The sequence below is a fragment of the Chiloscyllium plagiosum genome, unplaced genomic scaffold, assembly GCF_037043375.1.
Source record: "Chiloscyllium plagiosum isolate Xiang-an unplaced genomic scaffold, Cpla_swu_hap1 HiC_scaffold_3, whole genome shotgun sequence".
NCBI lineage: Eukaryota > Metazoa > Chordata > Chondrichthyes > Orectolobiformes > Hemiscylliidae > Chiloscyllium > Chiloscyllium plagiosum.
In genome coordinates, this window is record NW_028270141.1 from 7,332,816 (window position 1) to 7,347,338 (window position 14,523).

The 14,523-nt window shown below is 38.2% G+C and overlaps 1 protein-coding gene across 1 annotated transcript; it reads right to left on the reverse strand.

Moving 5' to 3' along the window:
- Positions 1–1,414: 1,414 nt before the first annotated feature.
- laptm4a (lysosomal protein transmembrane 4 alpha) lies at positions 1,415–14,167 on the reverse strand. Its single transcript, XM_043676668.2, has 6 exons — positions 13,987–14,167; positions 9,570–9,646; positions 9,340–9,462; positions 7,203–7,298; positions 3,681–3,779; positions 1,415–2,438 (listed from the first exon to the last, which is right to left on the reverse strand). Exons 1-6 carry the CDS (start codon positions 14,150–14,152, stop codon positions 2,364–2,366), a joined length of 636 nt encoding a protein of 211 aa, XP_043532603.2. The 5' UTR covers positions 14,153–14,167; the 3' UTR covers positions 1,415–2,363.
- Between the last annotated feature and the right edge of the window lie 356 nt (positions 14,168–14,523).

The window sequence follows — 14,523 nt, forward strand, 5'->3', positions numbered from 1 at the left end:
GATTAAGTGTTTGATCAGCTGTCCAAAGAAGAACTAGCAATCTAGAATCTCAGAAGAATGCTCTGGGAACTTGGATTTGAATTCCACTAGGGCAGATAGTGAAATTATTGAATTCAGTAAAACACCTAAAGTATTTTATAGGAAGGGAATCTGCAGTTCCTACCTGGTCTGGCCTACACGCAACAATATGATGCAATAACAATATGGACAACTCAACTGCGATTCAGGATGGACAATAAATACTGGCCAACTTGTGAGGCCCACATCTTAAGAACTTAAAAAATGTGGGGTGATCAACAGGACTGTATGATTATCCATCCATTCTACTTTAAATCGGTCCGATTTGTAGAAACATTTATGGGAATACTACTAACGGCTAAAAATTCTGGAAATAAATTTTAAGGCTATTTTTGTTAATAAGTGAAAACACAGCTCAACAAAGCTAAGTTAAGAAAGGAATTTGAAGAGCAAAAAGGGGCATGATAAAGGACTAACTAAAAGGTTTAGGGAAAAATCCCAAGATATTTTATAAATACATTAAAAGAAAGAGGTTAACTAGGGAAAGAATAGGGCCCAGTGGGACAATTTGTGTGTAAAGCTGCAGAACTTTGTAAGGGTGTTGAATGAATACTTCTCTTCAGCCTTCACTGTGGAAAAGGAGAATGTAGATACAGAATTCAGGAAAAGGGACTATGAGGAACTTGCAGTTTATCAAAGGAAATATTGGAGGCTCTATCAGGCTTAAAACAGATAAATCTCTTGGCCTGGATGTATTACATCCGAGCCTGCTGTGAGAGGAGAAGCAGGAAATTGCAGGGGTTCTGACATGTTTTAATTCCCTTCTGGCCATGAGATAAGTGTCTGAGGACTGCAGGCTGGCAAGTGCTGTTTCACTTTTTAAAAGGTGGTAGAAATGAGCACAGAATTTCTGACTGGTGAGTCTCATGTCAGTGGAGAAAATTCTGAAGGAACGAATTAATATCCACTTGGAAAGGCATAGGTTAAGGTGGTGAACAATTGAGATGTATAAAATAATGAGGAGTATGGACAGGGTGAGTAGAGGGCAGCTGTTCCCCTTGGCTGAGGGGTCAATCATGAGGGGGCAAGAGTTTTAGGGTAAGGGGCAGAAGATTCAGAGGGGATTTGAGAAAGAAAATTTAACTCATTGGGTAGTGGGAATCTGGAATATACTGCCTGAGAAGGTAGTGGAGGCTGGAAATCTTAACCTTTAAAATCTTAACCATTTGGATGTGCAGTTCAAATATCATAACATTTAAGGATTTAGGACAAGTGCAGGAAATTGGGATTAGCGCACGTTTAGTGGTAGTTATGTTAGTACAGACTCAATGAGCCATATGGCCTTTTACCCAAATTCAAACAGCACAAAACGTTTATTCCACTATTGACACACAGGTAAATGCAAAGGCAATGCCAGTTCTTTTAATCAAGCAAAATTATTTAAAGAGAAACTTAACTACATTATAAATGGAAATATTTAATGAATCTTTTAAAGTGACATATAAAGCAATCTTACAATCCTCAAAATGATTGTTCACACTTGTATCAATTATACAGTACAGAAAACAGCACTTTGTTTAAGCATTTCAATTTCCTCTCCCTTACCTAAAAAAATACTATTTTATACTGAAAGGAACTTGAAACCAAATTGACAGCACAAGAAAAGTGCAAATACATGCAATCCATATAACCAACAGTACATTTCCTTATTGTCAATGGACACATAATTCACCAGTCTGATTTGAAAATTCCAACAGTTTGAATGCTATGCCTTCCAGAAAATAAATGTGCAGAGTTGGATGCACCAGAGAAAAATGGTGTTGCCCATGATTTCTGCCCCAGGAGGTTGCATTAACAGTCAGTGACAGATCACCTGGAACCTCTAGTGGCAGAAATCACACACTGTTTAATTCAACTTCCAAGTTCTGCAACAATAAGTGGTTCAAATGCTTATGTAATTCAAATTGTTAAGTTTGAAATAATTGACTGGTTCTATCCTGTGTTTATCCCAAGAACCATTCTACTCTCCATTTGATGCAATGAGGATAAAAAAGAAAACACAAATGCACCCAGATAATTTTAAATGACAATTCAAATAAAATAATCTCAATGTGGTGCAGAAAGATCATAAATACCCAGTTAAGTAATTAGAGAAAGTTTAAAAAATGCATATTCAAAGCTTTTAGTTTCAATCATGTTTAGATACAAAATATAATTTTTTTTAGATACTTAAAAGTTTACACAAGTACAGAATATCTCTTACAAAGTCTCAAAGCTTAAATGCAAGGTAATCAGGCTTCAATTTGTTGAGAAAACTGCTGATTTGTTATGGATTTACATTGAGTTCAAGCAGGCATGTAGGGAGGTGGTGGCTCCTTCTCTGGCATCTTCACAGCCATTTCGTAAGTTGGCAGCACATACTAAAATTACAAAAACAAATTGATTAAATACTGTAGCTGTGTCAAATAATATTGATCTGAAATACATGCAATTTAGACAACACATCATGCAAACCAGCACATGTTCACAAGTTTTAATCCAATTAATTGGCTAGATGGCAAACTTGCAGCAAAGCATCAAAAGATATACGATACTCTCTGCTCACTAGTACCAATTAAAACACTGCAATAAACCTTTTATTTGTTTTGCATATAGTGTAATTTTAAAAATGTAACATTTGACATGTCACTGCCTTGGTAAACATAGCAATGAACAACAAATCGAGACAGGCAGAAGATTGTAAGTATAACTTGATGTCACAAAGAACTTTACTTGCTCAACTGTGGTACCCCTGGAGCTGTGAATCAATGTTTTGATTTAGCTGAGTGTAATATTTCTGTTGCAAGTCTTAGGATTTCAGTTGACAAGAAACAGCCTTTCAAAGCCACTTCTGTTCATTGTTTGGAACTAATGTCATTTGTATTTGAGTTGGATATAAGCAAGTAGGCAACCAAAAGCCAGCTCTGCTTGAATCAGACATCTATTAAAAACACTATCAACTCTGACCCAACAGGTACTAATGCCACCTCTCTCTCCCATCAGCCACATCGCTCCATGGTCCATACTTTTCCCCTGATGTCCCTCCTCCCTGACAAACCCACCAAATAGTGTTCCAAAACTCCCTCACCCTTGACAACCCTTACTTCTCCTACACTTGATCCAGCTGTAACGCTTCTCCTCTCCCCCGCTCTCCTCCTTTTACACCTTGAACTGCTAAGATGCTCCCTGCGGTTCCATTCTGACATGTCTCCCTTACAGCCACCAACATGCACACAAATGTGGCCCTTCCATCTCAACACACTTCAATGTCCCTTCCAACCCTGACACTTTGCCCACATCCCTCCCCAACACAAAATATTCCTCTCCCAACCCAACTTTACTACCTTCCCCTGCCAACTTGACACTCTTCTCTATCATGATGCAACATCCCTCCTTTCCTGGACCCATGCAACTATCTGTCTGTCACCTCCTGCCTAAACTCATCCCCACCCTGACGTGCATCTCCTCCACACAACTTCATGGGCACCACCCATTAGCGAGAAGGTAAATCAAGATAGTGGAGAATAAAGTATGTATGATTGAAAAAGGAGAAATTAAATGAACTTACACTCCTATCCCGTTCACATTAAATGCATGGCAAAATTATGAATATTTTTGTTTACCTGCATGGGTGTCTCAAACGCTGGGTACACAGCTATCTCAGGTGTGTTCTTATTGTTGATGTACTTGTAGCAGTTCCAAACACAATTAATGAAGTAAGCCTACAGAACAGAACAGCAAAAGCAATACGTACTTGATGATCGGTTGTAATTTAATATAATAAAATTAAAGTACATTTACTAAAACATTTCTAAGCTACAATAATCTAGACACCAAATGAATTCAGTTCAGCTGACTTTTGTTTTCTTCTATAAAGACAATAGAATTTTAATGAAATTACTGTACTGTAGTAGGTCAGGCAAAAAGGGATCAAACTAAAACAAATTAAACATTAGTTCCAACATATTTTAAGGCATTAATGCAAGGCCATTGTGTTGAATTGAGTGAAGTCTTATCTATGATCAGAGGTGGGTTAGCCCAGCCATATTTCCCTAGATTTACATATGATATAAAATCTTTCACTAAATCTCTGTATTAGAGCATCAAATTCCCCAAAAGATCTCCTGTCTCTCAAAAGTAACCTGATCACAACAAAGCTGTCCCAAACTAAAGTAATAACTTATCACTATGACATGAGAGTTTGTCCATTAGTGTCAAAATCAAGCCAGAAAAGTGCTGCTTCTGGTTAATCAATGATCCCCTTCCCCAGACACGACACCTCAGCCTAGCCCCAACCTCAGCTGCAGTGTCAAAGAGCAGATCACCAGCTTGAAGCACTGAAGGAAAAGTTCTGAACGCCCCTCCAAAAAGTATATCTCAGGGCCAATCCAAATCTCAATTCACTACTGGATGGCACGGTGGCTCAGTGGTTGGCACTGCTGCTGCACAGCTCCAAGGACCTAGGTTCAATCCCAGCCTCGGGCGAGTGTGTGTGGAGTTTGCACATTCTCCCAGTGCCTGCAAGGGTTTCCGCTGAGTGCTCCGGTTTCCTCCCACAGTCCAAAGACGTGCAGGTTAGGTGAATTGGCCATGCTAAACTGCCCATAGTGTTAGGTGCATAGAGGGAAATGGGTCTGGGTGGGTTACTCTTCGGAGGTTCGGAGTGGACTTGTTGGGCCAAATGGCCTGTTTCCAAGCTGTAGGGAATCCAATCTAATCACTTGGCTTACAGCCAATAGAGCCCTCAGGTCTAACTGTGCTAGCTCTGTCTACAAGAAAAGTAGTACTTAAGAACGAATCACCCAACACCCTTGCTAACCAGCTTGTTATTGTCTCACATTTTCGAAGCTATCAGTCATGTTTGCAAAGAGCAGCTCCAAATACATTAGTCTAAAAACCAGGCTACGCACAAGGCAAAACAGTCCAAGTTTAAGGAGGGCTCTTGTGGCACAGTAATAATGTTCCTACCTTGGAGCCCAGAGGCCCAGGCTCAGTCTCACCTACACAGGGGTGTGTAATAACATCATTGAACATGGTCAATTAGAAAATACTGACAGCTGATTGGACCAGTGCACAGAAGCTAAAAAGGCACACCTCAAGTTCCAATTCAGTGCAAATGTGTACTTTGGAAATCAATAGCCCTCGATAGTACAGCCTTAGAAAACTGACAGTCTCTCTGCTGCAACTATCCTTCTCACACTGATTAGAGACAGAGATAAGCAACTGGTGTGTGTTAGGGTTGCTTTTGTTTTTTTCTGTAGTATAATTTCTCCATTCCATGCATCTATGAAAAATTACTTTTGTCATATCTCTTGGGAAAAAAAAAGTTGATATGTTGAGATATGAACTTCAGCTATCACACTGAGAATTAGAGAACACAAAACACTCACTCAGGATCCTCTAGCTAAAGATAAAAATAGAAAAGGAGAAGAGAGAAAGATCTAAGACAAAACGCGAGAAAAAAGGTGTACCAGAAGCCTGGCACATTAACGGATTTTTTTTCTCAAACAGAAGCATTCAAAAAAGCCATGATTTGGAGGTGCCAGTGTTGGACTGGGGTGGACAAGGTTAAAAATATCACAACACCAGGTTATAGTCCAACAGGTTTATTTGAAATCAATAGCTTTCAAAGCTCTGCTTCTTCATCAGATGGTGTGGAATAGAATCATACGACACGAACAGGATTGCAGTGTCATAAAATGTTATATTAAACAAATTTAGCTTAATTCTGTCATCTTTTGTTTTGCTAAATTTGTTTAGTCCTACTATCCATAATACTGCAATCCTGTTGCTATAAAGTCTGTGTCATATGATTCTACTCCACACTATCTGATGAAGCAGAGCTTTGAAAGCTATGGATTCCGAAAAAACCTGTTGGTCGTACGATTCTGCTCCACAGCATCTGATGAAGCAGCAGCACTTCAAAACATAGTGCTTCCAAATAAACCTGCTGGACTATAACCTAGTGTTGTGTGATTTTTAACTTCATTCAAAAAAATGTTGCATATCTAAGTCAATGGGTATTTTTTTTAAACAGTTCACACAGATTAGCTGCTGCCTTTTCCTTACAATGAAGTACATGGGAAATCACAGACAAATCTAATTAAAGATAGTAGACTGGACAGAAAAGCTATGCAATGTGAATGAAGGAAAGGTATTAACCACACAAGGAAGAAAATGGTGTCATAATGTAGACAGACAAAATATTTTAAGTGGTGACAAGGGTGGAACCAAGTTTGGTCTAATTTAGTAAAGCTCATTTGAGAGAAAGATGTTGTAATATTGTACCAAGAGTCACAATGTAGGTCTGTTAAAGCGAATATTCAATTATTCAGTAAAGTCACAAACAGTCCATAAAATGACAAACTGTCTTGGAAATTAAAGTGTGTTTTTATAGCTGAGATGGTAACATAGTGCTAATGTCACTGGTCTACTCACCCAGTGAGAGGTTCAAACCCTACCATAAGAGCTGGGAAAGTTCAAGTCCGGTAATAAATTTGAAATAAAGGTAGTCACTGCCTTAATGACTGCGACAAACCATCATTGATTGTTATCTGATTTACTAATGTATTAAGGAAGGAAACTGTCTATTCTTATGCCCTGGTCTACATGAGCGTCAAACCCAGAAGTGCCCTTTAAAATCCCTATTAAGCCACTCAGTTTCAAGTACATTTAGCAACAAATTCTGGCCTTGCCAGTAATGTCCATATCCCATGAATTACTAAAGTTTACTTCCATAGGTACATTTGCACATTTTAAGATTCCCCAGAGTGTGGAAACAGGCCCTTCGGCACAACAAGACCACACAGACCCTCCAAAGAGTAACCCACCCAGACTCATTTCCCTCTATGCACCTAACACTATGGGCAGTTTAGCATGGCCAATTCACCTAACCTGCACGTCTTTGGACTGTTGGAGGAAACTGGAGGAAAGCCACGCAGACACAGGGAGAACGTGCAAACTCCACACACACACACACACACACACACAGTCACCTGAGGCTGGAATTGAACCTGGGTCCCTGGTGCTGTGAGGCTATAGTACTAACCACTGAGCCACCATATATAGATATAAAACGTTTAAAACACAACTACCATTACATGTCCAATTAAAAAAAACTAAGCACATTGCTTCTATAGTCTTACCTTCACAGTTATGATAATGGCAAAAGAAAGCAGAACTATCAGCAAAAGGCAGCTGGAGTCCAAAGCAAGGAGATCATCTTTGTAAGGGAAGTCAGGCTGTAAAATCAAAATGTTTTACGCATTCGAAATATTAAACCCAGCAGTTTATACTTTCAGTACTTTATTTAAAACACAATACTGTATTACATCTCCAATACCTGAACATTGGATAAAACTATTAATTTCAAACATGTGGGATTAATAAACTGACGATATTTCAGTTATATTATGTTAATGGACAAACAACTGGGAAATGAAGTTTTATTATGAGAGGTAGCACGTTAGTAAGAAGAATGGGGAGATCACATTAATTAGAAGATACAAGTATCGGTGGGGTAATGGAACAAACAAATGGAATTGGTATACAAATGTCAGTCACTAAATGCAGGTTAGTAAGACCATATAAAAGACTATCCATTAGAGTTTACCTAGTTGGATAAAATTGAAAACTAGTTATTCTAAACCTTGGATCTTGGATAGACTACAGTGGATTTGCGTACTTGTGAGCAGTTCTGAACATATTTCAAAAAGGTTTAGTCACACTGGACAATGTGTAGAAGAGGTTTTTCAAGGATAGTAGCAGAAATGTGTGGGCACACATATCAGGAAACGACCAACACACTTCTCCTTTGAAAAAGGCTATGATGGGACTTAAGAGCAATTTGTAAAATTATGCAAATGTTGATAAAAGCACAATGGAAGAGAGTGTAACTAAATGCCATCAATAGGCAAATCAAAAAGAAACCTCAACCAAAGAATATATATAGGTGTAGGTCCATTCAGCAACTTAGCCCTGCCCCACCATTCAACAAGATCACAGCTGATCTGCCCAAAAGCTCAACTTCTTTCATATAAACTCTCTGGCATTTCAAAAGTCTACTTGCCTTCTCTTTAAATACTTCCAGTGATCTAGCCTCCACTACTGTCTGGAGTAGGTGACATTCACCACCCATTTGGCAGAAATTACTTCACAGTTTTAAATGAATTCCCCTTATTTTGTAACTATGCCCCCTTGGTTGACATTCCCCTCCGAGTGGATATATCTTAATATCTACACTGACAAGCCCCTCAGCAACTTTTACATTTCAATAAGATCGCCCGTCATCTCAACAGCCTTCAAAGACCTTTTTTTTCCCCAAGACGGGGGACCAAGACTCATTATTCCAAATGCAGCCTCAGCAACAAGACTTACCCATTTTTAAATTTCACCTCTCTTGGAATAAAGGCCGAAATTGCATTTGTCTTCTTAATTATTGCTGCATCAACATGCTAACCCAGATCCCACTATGCTGCACTTTCTTGCAGCCACTCTCCGTCTGAATAATAAGCAACAAGTAGACAAAACATTCGACTCCGAGGAGTAACTGAAGAGAATAGTATAAGCGAGTTACAAGAAAGCTAGATAAGCATTGAAGAGAAAAGGAATAAGTGGTTACAATTGCAGATTTACAGGAAACTTGAATGAAGCATAAACATTGGGAAAGACTTTTTGGACCAAACGACATGTTATGACCGCCGAAGAGACCAGTAACACTTTAAAGAAAAATTCAAACTTCCAGTTATTAACAAAGACTTCACGTTTTAAAATATATTTTACTATATCAATGACTAATGTTGTAACACTATTGTACTCTTTGTAGCAACTTACGATTTAAACAACCAAACAGAATTTGCTCCATTCTGCTATCTTTGACAAAAAAAAATTCATAAAGTGACTGTTTTTTTTTTTTAAAAAGATGACATTCACTTCTTCTGGATTCAAACATAGCTTCAGCTGGTTAACCCTCCAGCCTGGTTTTAACTCCTTAGAGTTTTACAAACTACATTTCACATGGTCAATAACAGTCAACATTTTCTCTGCGGCAGGTGCAAACTGGATCAACATCTAATTATTCATTTTGCAACAGCAGAGACTACTGGTCATTCAGGGCCAAACTGCAAATCCAAAACTCTGGTGGCTGTCTGCAACATCTAAGTTTTAGAGAAGCCTTTAACTTGATGTTGAAATTGCATGCTCTACCCTCTCCATGGCAACAGAAAATATACAACTCCTGTATTTCCCAACTGCTGCAAGAATGCACTTTTAACAAGGACTTACCAGTTGGTCCAGATAGTCCTTGATTCTTGGCACATAGGTGAGAGAGCTGATTGCAACAAGGCAAGAAAGAGCAAAATTAAACAACAGGTAACAGAAAAATGGAATCAGCCATCCTCCACGATGCTGAAAGGGAAAAGAAAAATTAATGGTTAGAAAATTTACAAATTCACAACTATAATCCAAGAACAAGTGGACATTTCAGGCAAGATATTCAAAATGAAAATACTTACAGTGACAGCACCGTACACCAACATGGCACTGATAGTAAACATCAAAAGTGAGATGGTAAAGCCAACACATGCATTCTCTGTACAGATAGGAAAGAAAAATGAAAAATTAAACATTAGATACTAAGAAATTTAGTTAATGGTTACAAAAATCTGATCTGTAACAAATATTCTGATAATGAATTTATCATTCAAGCATCAGATGTTTATATTGGGAGATTTTAATTGGATTGTAAAAGCTTTTCCTCTATTTCCACCATTTTTAACGTCTCCTGAATAAATAACACAGATGCACCTTCTCAGTATTCTATATTTTCTTTCAAAAAGGTTGTGGATTTCTTCATGAACGTGACCAAAACTAATCTATAACTAGATAAGCAAAAAAAAAAATGCATCTTCCCTTTTCTGAAAGAGAAACTGTTATGGCTCATTTCCCTAAGAACAAAATCTAACGATATGTGGGAATTTATTACTAACATTTACACGTTATTATAGAACTACATAAGCTACAGAAATTGTGAACTTTCTTTCTCCCGACCATCTTCCAACAAGGGAAGGAATGAACAAAAATGTAAAATGAATAGTACTTTTAGGTCCACAACACAAGCAACTTCAAATCTCCCCTAATATTGACTGGGTCAAGAAATACATCTGCTAGATTACTACTCTTTTCCATTCTCGAATACCCCAAACACTATCTAATATGTACCTTTCAAGATGAATAGTGTCCAATTGGACTAGCTAGGTCCCCACATGGGTTGGATTTGATCCCAATCAGAGATACATGAGAAAATAAAGCCTGAACTCCATCCATACACATGGTGTTGCAAATACCAAAGTCTGTCCAAATTCACTGAAACAACTGTGCCAATATAGTTATTAATTAGTTAGAGGACTAAACCACCGTTTTTACTGCCGTGAAATTTACTTTTTCATAATTCTGCGATTAAATGCAGAGGTACTTCTGTACATCAAATCAACTGTATAAATGCACTATGTGGACGGATCAAATAGCATGGATGTGCACATATACAAAGGCTTCTTTGCCACACTGGAACACACTACATGCAGCCAAAACAGCAGATTGCTGCAGAGTCAGGTTTAGAAAATATGAAAAACTGAAAATGCTGAATCTACTCAGTAGGTTGGGCAGCATCTACGGAGAAAGAAACAGGATTAGGGCAGGGAGCACAATGATCACCCGTGATTATAACTGAATGGCAGTGAAGGCTCAAATGGCTGAATGGCCTACTCATGCCTCTCTGCATCTATTCTCAGATCGGATGGCTTTAATCAGTGAGGTATTGCAAGGGTCAGTGATAGGACCTCAGTTGTTCACAATCTGTGTCAATGATTTGGATGTGAGATGAAATATAAAATTTCCAAGCTTTCAAACAGGCTGTGAGTGGGCAAGAAAATGGCAGATGAACTGCAATGCAGATAATTGGGCCATTATTCACATTGGCAGGAGGAACTTAGGTGTAAAGTGCATCTTAAATGAAGAGACTGGAGAATGTTGCATGCAAAACATCCTAGAACAATTTACAACATGTTAACTGAATCATTGTTTTAAGCATCTACTTTTTCATGGTAATGCACAGCCATCATGCTATAGAAAACAAATCTGCAATTGAAAGAGTTGCAGTTGTGAGATTTCTGTTGCCTCATATGTATAATACAGTTCAGGTGACATTTTTGTTACTTTTCTATCAAGGTTTTTAATTGGCACCTGAACCAAACTAAAATATCAGATAAATAACTTAATGCAATATGATATCAATAGTACACTGATAATTTTAACATTTTCTAGTAAGGTATAAAGACAAATTCTACAAAACAATACTCCATCACTGAAAACATTCACATGGTAAATCTTTATGGCAGAATCTTTTCTAAAGATTAGGAAGTATAACATTGATCAAACACAAAGCTACCAGTTGCTTTAAGTGTTTGTGAATTGTATAGGTGCACAGGCAAAGAGAAAGCCTACGTCATTTGAAAGCCTATGTCATTTGAAAGCAACAGAAGAGTCTATAAATGCCCTATCCACATGACAGAAACTTATTACACAGGAGGAAAACAGCAGTTGCACACACTGGTCTCTATATTACTCTTGTAAATATTACTCTTGTAAAGCATGCAGCCCTCTTCAGCAGCAAGTAAGTGCAGGTACAGCAAATAATTTGGAAAGGAAATGGTGTGCCAAGAGGATTTCAAAACAGAGGCAAGATTTTAATTCAATGGAACACGGAGGACACCGTACCTTGACTGTTGTGTGCAGTTTTGGTTCTCTTGACGAACAAAATTACTTGCCATAAAGATTCACGAAATTGAGTTGTTGTCATTATTAATTACATCAAATGATTTGGGATTACTGTAGGAATATGGTGTTGAGGTAGTTGATGAGCTACATTTTACCAGGCTTCAGGAGGGAATGCCTACTTCTGCTCCTGTGTTTGAGTTTTCAAACCATTATTTATGAAACAGATTAAAGTCAATAGTTGAGGGTTCAAATCCCAGTCTAGAGCTGGAGTACAAAATTTGGACATAAGTGCAATACTGGTGCATGTTTCATTGTTGAAGATACCCAAATAAAAGTCAAGGCACAGATGTGTCTTCCAGTGAATGTATTTTAAACTACATTTAATTTGTGCACTTTCGCAACCTCCACCTGATGTCCCATTCAATATTTACCCTTTAACCTACTGGCATATTGTGAATGAGACCTTGATATACTTAAATTATCTGTTTCCTAAATTGCAGTGGTAGCAAAATGCTTTGGAGATACCAGAAATTCAGAAAGATGAGGATTGCATTAAGTCACAGTCAGAGATGTACAGCACGGAAACAGACCCTTCGGTCCATGCCAACCCAACATCCTAAAATAATCTTGTCCCATTTGCCAGCATTTGGGCCATATCCCTTGACACCCTTCTTATTCATATACCCATCCAGATGTCTTTTAAAATGTTAAAATTGTACCCACCTCCACCATTTCCTTTGGCAGCTCATTCCATACATGCATTACCATCTTTGCGAAAAATTTTCCCCTCACGTCCTTGTTAAATCTTTCTCCTCTCACCGTAAACCTATGCCCTCTAGTTTTGGACTCCCCCACCCCGAGAAAAGATCTTGTCTATTTACCCTATCCGTGCCTCTCATGATTTTATAAACCTCTATAAGATCACCCCTCAACCCCCAAAGCTCCAGGGAAAATAGCACGAGCCTACTCAGCCTCGCCCTGTAGCTCAGTCTCAACCATGGCAACATCCTTGTAAATCCTTTTGCAACCTTTCAAAGGTCACAACATCCTTCCTATAGCAGGGAAACTAGAATTGAACACTGCATTCCAAAAGTGGCCTAACTAATGTTCTGTACAGCCGCAATATGACCTCCCAACTCCTATACTCAAAGCATTGACCAATAAAGGCAGGCATACTAAACACTTTCTTCTCTACCCTATCTGCAACTCCACTTTCAAGGAAGTATGAATCTGCACTCCAAGGTCTCTTTGTTCAACAAGATTACCCAGGACCTTACCATCTTACAAACAAGTGAGTGTGGAGGATAATTGCACTTCAGGCTTTATCTTAAAAATTAATGAAATAGAGGAGCTATTCTCCAGATGCACTCTGTCCAAGTTTTTATTCAACTAAAACAATAATAAACTATTGAGTTAAACTCCTGTCTCAAAGAGTATACTGGCCATGCAGATTTATTTTAATCATACCATGGTTTAAATAATTTACTTTTGCATTTTCCTAGGCTCTATTGTAATCATACCATGGTTTAAATAATTTACTTTTGCATTTTCCTAGGCTCTATTGTCTAATTCTTGATGAAGGGCTTATGCCTGATACATCAACTCTCCTGCTCCTCAGATGCTGCCTGACCTGCTGTGCTTTTCCAGCACCACACTTTCTGACTGACTCTCCAGCATCTGCAGTCCTCACTTTCTCCTCTATCCCCTACAGTTTAATACGTCAACATTAATTTGAGGAATTTAATATAAAAGTTCAGAGAATTGATAAAGCACTAGTTGGAGAAACCATAATTTTAAAAAGGCATAACCTTGAAATTAGAGCAAGCCTGTTCAGAAGGGATAGCAAAGAGGATTTCTTACTCATAAGGGAAATTTACAACACACTGACCTTAAAGAGAAAGGATACTGAGTCATTGTTCATTGACAGTCCTTACATGGAAGGCAAAAAGTAGACTCCTGTATCAAGTGGCACAATGAATTATTTCCTAATCTTCAACTTATGGTACTTACCTTGCAAAAGTATAGCTACAGAAGGAATGGTGTACTTATGTTTATTTCCAACATTTTTTAACAGAAGTTACTGTAGTGGGTGAAATATAAATAACAAGCTGTTCAAGTAGTGAATCAAATCTAAGCATATTAAATATCTTTGCATACCTGTTAGTTTATCTGAGGAATAGTAGTTTCCAATGACTTCATACTGTAGGTCCAGTGGAGGGACTGTTTCTGGGTGAGTTATTGCCACAGTAAGCAATATACCCATTAGTAAATTCACCACCTGTTCAAAAACAGATGTAGCAATAAACACTAGGCAATAAAACATCACTTCATTGATTTTATGCTTTGTCTTCTATGATATGCACCCATTATAAAAAGAACCAAAAGGCAGGGTAATGGACTATTTACATTATGCAGTCACCACTTTTATATTCATTCACAGGATTTGGGTTTGGGTCATTAGGCCAGCATTTATTGTCCTTTAGGTGATAGTGATGAACGGTTTTCTTGAACCACAGCAGTCCAAGCACTGTACATACATCCCCAATGCTGTACAAGAATTCCAGGTCATGGGCTTGGAAGATGCTGCTGAAGGTGTCTGGTGAGTTATTAGAGTGTGTCCACTGCACTGTGTGTCGGTGGTGAAGAAAGGAATGTTTAAGGTGCTGGAGGTGACAGTAAAATGCTTTACTTGGA

What these genes read in the sequence shown, in the direction of transcription:
- laptm4a (XM_043676668.2), bottom strand. Translation starts at nt 14,152, where the DNA reads ATGTTTTATTGCCTAGTGTTTATTGCTACATCTGTTTTTGAACAGGTG. An exon ending in TTCCTCAGATAAACTAACAG is followed by an intron (nt 9,647 to 13,986) that starts GTATGCAAAGAT and finishes CTATCTGTACAG; the next exon opens with AGAATGCATGTGTTGGCTTT. An exon ending in TGGTGTACGGTGCTGTCACT is followed by an intron (nt 9,463 to 9,569) that starts GTAAGTATTTTC and finishes TTTCCCTTTCAG; the next exon opens with CATCGTGGAGGATGGCTGAT.